This window comes from Polypterus senegalus, chromosome 18, assembly GCF_016835505.1.
Source record: "Polypterus senegalus isolate Bchr_013 chromosome 18, ASM1683550v1, whole genome shotgun sequence".
Taxonomy (NCBI): Eukaryota; Metazoa; Chordata; class Cladistia; order Polypteriformes; family Polypteridae; genus Polypterus; species Polypterus senegalus.
This window is the reverse complement of record NC_053171.1, coordinates 32,731,708-32,737,707: the sequence shown is the minus strand read 5'-3', so window position 1 is coordinate 32,737,707 and position 6,000 is coordinate 32,731,708. Positions and strand designations below refer to the sequence as shown.

The 6,000-nt window shown below is 36.5% G+C and overlaps 1 protein-coding gene across 1 annotated transcript in view; it reads right to left on the bottom strand.

The window, feature by feature from the left end:
* Positions 1-6,000, bottom strand: part of sos2 (son of sevenless homolog 2 (Drosophila)) — a 107,781-nt gene that overhangs the window by 53,996 nt on the left and 47,785 nt on the right. Inside the window, exon 2 of the mRNA XM_039740992.1 lies at positions 1,237-1,362. Coding sequence (XP_039596926.1) covers positions 1,237-1,362 — 126 coding nt within the window. The remainder of the gene's footprint in view (positions 1-1,236; positions 1,363-6,000) is intronic.

The window sequence follows — 6,000 nt, the reverse complement described above, 5'->3', positions numbered from 1 at the left end:
CTTTACATTTATATAGCGCTTTACTTACTACCGAAAGCACTTTTACATAGTGAGTGGGAAGCCACTTCAATTACAACTAATGTGCAGAATCCGCCTGGATAATGTGGTGGAAGCCATTTTTGCACCAGTAAGCTCACTACACATTAGCTGTTAGGTGGTGAAGTGCTGACAGATAGTAAATTAGAGACAGACAATGATTAAGGTGCCAGAATGTATAGGCAATTTACCCGGGATATCGGGATACACCCTACTCTTTATGAAAGATGCCCAGGGATCTTTTATGACAAACAAGAGTCTGGACATCGGTTTTATGTCTCATCTGAAGGACAGTGCCATTTTTATAGCACAGTTTCCCAGTCACTGCACTGGGATCCATATTCAGACCACATGGTAACTGCTCTCAGCTGGCTGTGGCAACATCTCTTCCAGGAGCAACTTACCGTAGGTTTTTCCTGGTAGGTCTCCCATTGAAGTACTGGCCTGGCCCAAACATGCTTAGCTTCAAGTGGATTTTAAGGTAAGACCTACCCCTGATTGATACAACATTCCATCAGAGGGTACATTCATGCATGAACATACAATCACTAATTTTGTCCTCTATTGCCAACAAAGACAACTGCTGGAATCATTTTACACCTGGACAAAATGCCTTGTTCTGCTTACCTGCAGCAGACACAAATCCTTAGAGTAAATGGCTCTTTAAACATACAAACAAAAAATGCCAGCTGAATAAACTCAACCACTACTAATTCATATTGTCAATAAACACAACATAAAAACAAAGAATGAACAGAATTAAATAAACTGACTAAAAATGTGCCCCATAGCAAATTAATGGAAACAACAAAAAGGCAAGCAATTTAAATGGTCACAGAAAAAGCATTTATATAATTTATTTTGCATACAAGAGAATGGAACAATCAAACCCATTTAAAGAAGTGAGAGGAATTAATAAATACAAAAAAGGAAGGTAGGTGTTTGTATCTCCTCTAGATAGCATGTATGGTGAGAAAATCCTTTTTAGTATTCTGAAAATCTAATATATATAATTTTATTCCTGTGTAAGAATGTTGTATGCAAATAGCAGCATTTCCAAACTAAAACACACATATACATCACTGCAAATGTATTAACTGTGATGTAATCCACATTCTCAAAAACACCATATATTCTAATGTTTTTACAGACAATAACCTTTTCACAATCACCCATGCCTACAAATGAACTAATTATTACCTCTACATCTTGGATCGTGCGTGGCTGTGCCACACATAACATGTTCAGCAGCTGTAGAATGAGAACTTCAATATACTGAAGGCCATCTTCTTTGGCTGAAAGGCTTGGATGTACTTGTTTCTGGACCTGTACGATAAGAAGGAGAAGTGATTTAATAAATATAATTCAATTGTTGAAATCTTTACTAAATGTAGTAAAAGCAAGTTCATTCTTATTTTTCTTTTTTGCTCAAATATATATCACAGGGACTATTAAATATACATTTCTACAGACCCAGTGAGAAACACTTAAAAATGTATATTATACAAACAAAACAAAAAAGAAAGCGAGAAAGAAAGCCTTTAGTAAGCCTTTTGTAAAATTATAAACATTGCCTCAGAGCCTCTTGTAGCTCACTACACATTAGCTGTTAGGTGGTGAAGTGCTGACAGATAGTAAATTAGAGACAGACAATGATTAAGGTGCCAGAATGTATAGGCAATTTACCCGGGATATCGGGATACACCCCACCCTATAGCAGAGCAACCAGTTACAAAATAAAAAAAAAAAACAAAAAAAAAAACAACTTCACTAACCATTTCATCCTGGGAGTTCTGGAAGACAGACTTTTAGAGATATTCAAATGTAAACCCAGTAAAATAAAATGGTCACAAATGTCTGCTTTTCAATTCAACCAAAACCGATGTCACAATATGTGACTTAAAATCACAGAGCATGTCACATTTACCAACTGAGCACCAATCTTCCAGTGCAGTCGTTCTCCCCCCTTTTTCTGACAGCCACTAGGGGTTAACAGCTACAGAAAGTTCAACTGCAGTCATTGCCATTTAATTCTTTTTCCATTCTGTTATGGTATGTAAAATACAAGGCATCAGATAGACAAGCTTCTTTTGTATTATCAGGTTAAAAACGTGTGTTCCTTATTCTTCTTCATTGCTACATTCATGCATTGTACTTCTGGATGAGCATTCATTAGTTCATTTGGTTGACTGCTCTACTACGTAAACAGCCTATTCCCCTAAATAATGAGACAATCAAACATGTTGGTTTCAGTCATTAGTAAAGCCATTAGAACAAATCGATATATAGATTTTTATTGATCCTTTCGCGTCAATTCAATTTTCAAATCACAGTATTGGAAATCCATTTTCAGGAACCTAGCAGTTGTCAAATGTCCTAGTTCATGAAGTATGTTGAGTGACTTTCCCACCAAAAGAAAGGCAACATGCTAAAGACTAACAGTTTATTTAGCTATCCTTTTGGCAAGTGGCATGGAGGCAAAACGCAGTAAGACATGATCATTTTAATCTACATTACACTGAAATTTGGACAGAAGACACACAGTTCTCTACAGAAAGGTAAAAATCATACTTACTGCAAGGTACTATACCATGGTAAGCATGATAAGCCAAACTATGACGAGCAGTCCTCTGTGGTGGAGTAATCCTTTAATATATGTTAATTTATTTTAGTGATACTTGACTAATTGGGAATCGAGTGATTTGTGCCTGTACTCATTCTAGTTATATTTTTAATAAAAGCAACTCAAAATGTTCTTCAGTTGATGCTGTCTCAGGTAATGAACAATGGAAATGGTTACACACATCCACACACATACACACCAAAAAAGGTATAAAACTGGCTGTTAAAAACACAGCAGCTGACCCAGGTTCCACAAGCTCAGATTTGCTTGAATTCCACTGCCAGACTGAATCTCTTGGTGCTCCTTCTTCAAGGCTTCTCTCCCACCTTGTTTTCTTCTTTATTGGCCAGAAGCCACACCAAAAGTTAAAAAATTGAAATAATTATTATTATTTTGAAACATTTAATTCCTGTAGGGGGTATGCCAAGAAAAAAGGTTGGGAACCCATGGCTTGGAGACATTAAACTACATTTGATCACGTAAGTGTCAGTAGTCTACTGTAGTTAAGCATTGACTTTGATTTTGATAGGTCTGCAGTTTTGCCAGATGTGCTGCTACTGTTACAAGTAACTGAGATTCAAGATCATGCTCTACTTCGCAGCATTAGATTTAAATTAGATGGGGGCCTCAAATTAAAGTGTGGGAAGCCCTGCAATGAACTATTTACATTTAGACAAATGTTACTTGTATCAAAATGTTACACTATAAACTAAGAGAACATATTTAGTACAAATAAGTTGCATAGCTACTTTGTTTTCTGAGTCTAAAAAGTTTCACGTAGTTAATCATACTTATTTAAAAACTACTTGAGATAATTTACAGACAATTTTTAAAATCTGACTTTTTTTTTTTTTTTTAAAGAATGTTAATCTCAGCCGGGCTTCTGTGGCCCCAGTTTTAAAGGACCTGGTTGATTGCAATCTATTGAGGATTAGTTTTTAGAAGCAGACTTATTAACTTATGTGGAAAACACATTTTTGAAAAAGGCACAAGTGTTATTATTTTGAATTGAATTGCATTGCAAATCATCAGGTACAAATCAAGAATTGAACTGAATTGAATTGAATTGACAAGTCACCATCAATTCACAGTTCTAGTCATAAGGTATGTCACATTAGATACAATACAATTTACTTTTTTTCTAGCCCAAAATCACACAAGAAGTGTCGCAATGGGCTTTAACAGGCCCTGCCTCTTGACAGCCTCCCAGCCTTGACTCTCTAAGAAGACAAGGAAAAACTCCCAAAAACCCTTGTAGGGAAAAAAATGGGAGAAACCTTGGAAAAGCCAGTTCAAAGAGAGACCCCTTTCCAGGTAGGTTGGGAGTGCAGTGGGTGTCAAAAAGAAGGGGGTCAATACAATACAATCCACAGATCAGAACAAATCCACAAGACAGTATAAAAATAAAAATTTTACAAGTACGGACCAGAATTTAACAGTAGATGATATCACATAATATGATTTGAATTTGTTTAGAGTCCTGGAGACCTTAGCCATCAAGCTGCCTCCCCCATTTGGTCATTCCACAGCTGAAACTGCTTGGCCAGCCAATCCGATGAAAGGACCCCTCTACCCCACAATGGCAGTTGGGCTGTGGCACCGAATGCCACATTTCAGTATTGAGAAGAGAAACAGAATAGGTGAGGGTTAGTAACAAATTCTAACTATCACGTTACTTATGTTTTAGTACTAATGACTAACAGAGATGCAGTCTGTACAGTTAATCAGCAGCTCTAGTCAGGATTAGCTAAACTGAAGTAGTGAGTCTTCAGCTGGGATTTAAAAGCTGAGACCGAAGGGGTATCTCTTATAGTAGCAGGAAGACCATTCCACAGTTTAGGGGCCCTGTAACTAAAAGCTTGACCGACCACTGTTATTTTATTAATCCTTGGAATCATAAGCAGACCAGCATCTTGAGATTTTAATGTGCACTCAGGTTTGTAAGTCATGATAAGTTCAGAGAAGTAAGCCGGACCTTGGCCATTTAATGCTTTATATGTTAAAAGGAGGATTTTGAAATCTGCCCTAAACTTAACCGGGACCCAGTGTAAGGATTTAAGAACTGGAGTTCTGTTCATACTTTCTTGTTCTTGTAATAATTCTTGCAGCAGCATTTTGGAATAACTGGAGGCTGTATAAAGAACAGTTTGAAAATCCAGTGAACACTGTATTGCAGTAGTCAATCCTACTAGAAATAAACGCACAAGTTAATTTCTCAGAATCCTGTTTATTTAGAAAGCACCTTAATTTCCCAATATTTCTAAGATGGAAGAAACATAATTTGGACAACATTGTAATATGTGTTTTAAATGACATGCTAGAGTCAAAGATAACTCCTAGATTGCGGGCTGATTCAGTAAAATTAATGGTGATTCCAAATGAGTTAAATGATGACAAAATATTGTTGTGATAAACGTCATTCCCTCCAATACTTGACATCTCTGTTTTATCTGTGTTTAACTAACACAACTAATTAAAGACAACATTGGAGAAACTTCATTTGATCAAAATGAAAGGTATAACTGGGTGTCATCTGCATACGAGTGAAAATTAACATTATGTTTCCTAATGATAGATCCCAGTGGAAGCATGTAAAGTGAAAACAGTAAAGGTCCTAGTGTCCTGTGGGACACCATATTTCACTTCTGTGTATAATGGAGTACTGTCAGCACATTTCTGTACATATTGGAATCGATGTGATAAATAAGAAATAAACCAAGCGAGCACAGTGCCTGTAAGCCCAGCATCATTTTCTAGCCTGTGCAGTAAAATAGAATGGTCAATGGTGTCAGATGCTGCACTTTACTCTAACAACATAATTACAGTGGAGTTATCTTCATCAGAGGATATCAGAATGTCGTTTACATCCCGCGTTAGTGCCGTTTCTGTACTATGACCAGTGAAGAAACCAGACTGGAATTTCTCAAATAAATTGTAATGTGTAAGGTGTGACAGAAGCTGATTGGCGACTACTTTTCTAATATTTTAGAAAGAAAGGGTAAATTTGAAATAAGCCTATAATTATTTAGTATGTGTGGGTTTAGGTCTGACTTTTTAAGTAATGGTTTAATGACTGACACTTTTAGTGTATCAGGTACTGTGCCATGCAATAATGAACTATTGATAATGTTTAGAATAGGCACTGCAAGAACATCCATTGCACTTTTTACTAGTTTTGTTGGCACTGGATCTAGGGAATAAGTAGTGGGTTTCATTTTAGATATTAAAGTTAAGACTTCCTGCTCAGTTACAGGATTAAAATTACTAAAGTGCTGAATGCAATGTGAGGTAGGGTCTGCTACGCAAGTGTTGTACGGTTTATACTTGCGTGCGTACTTTAC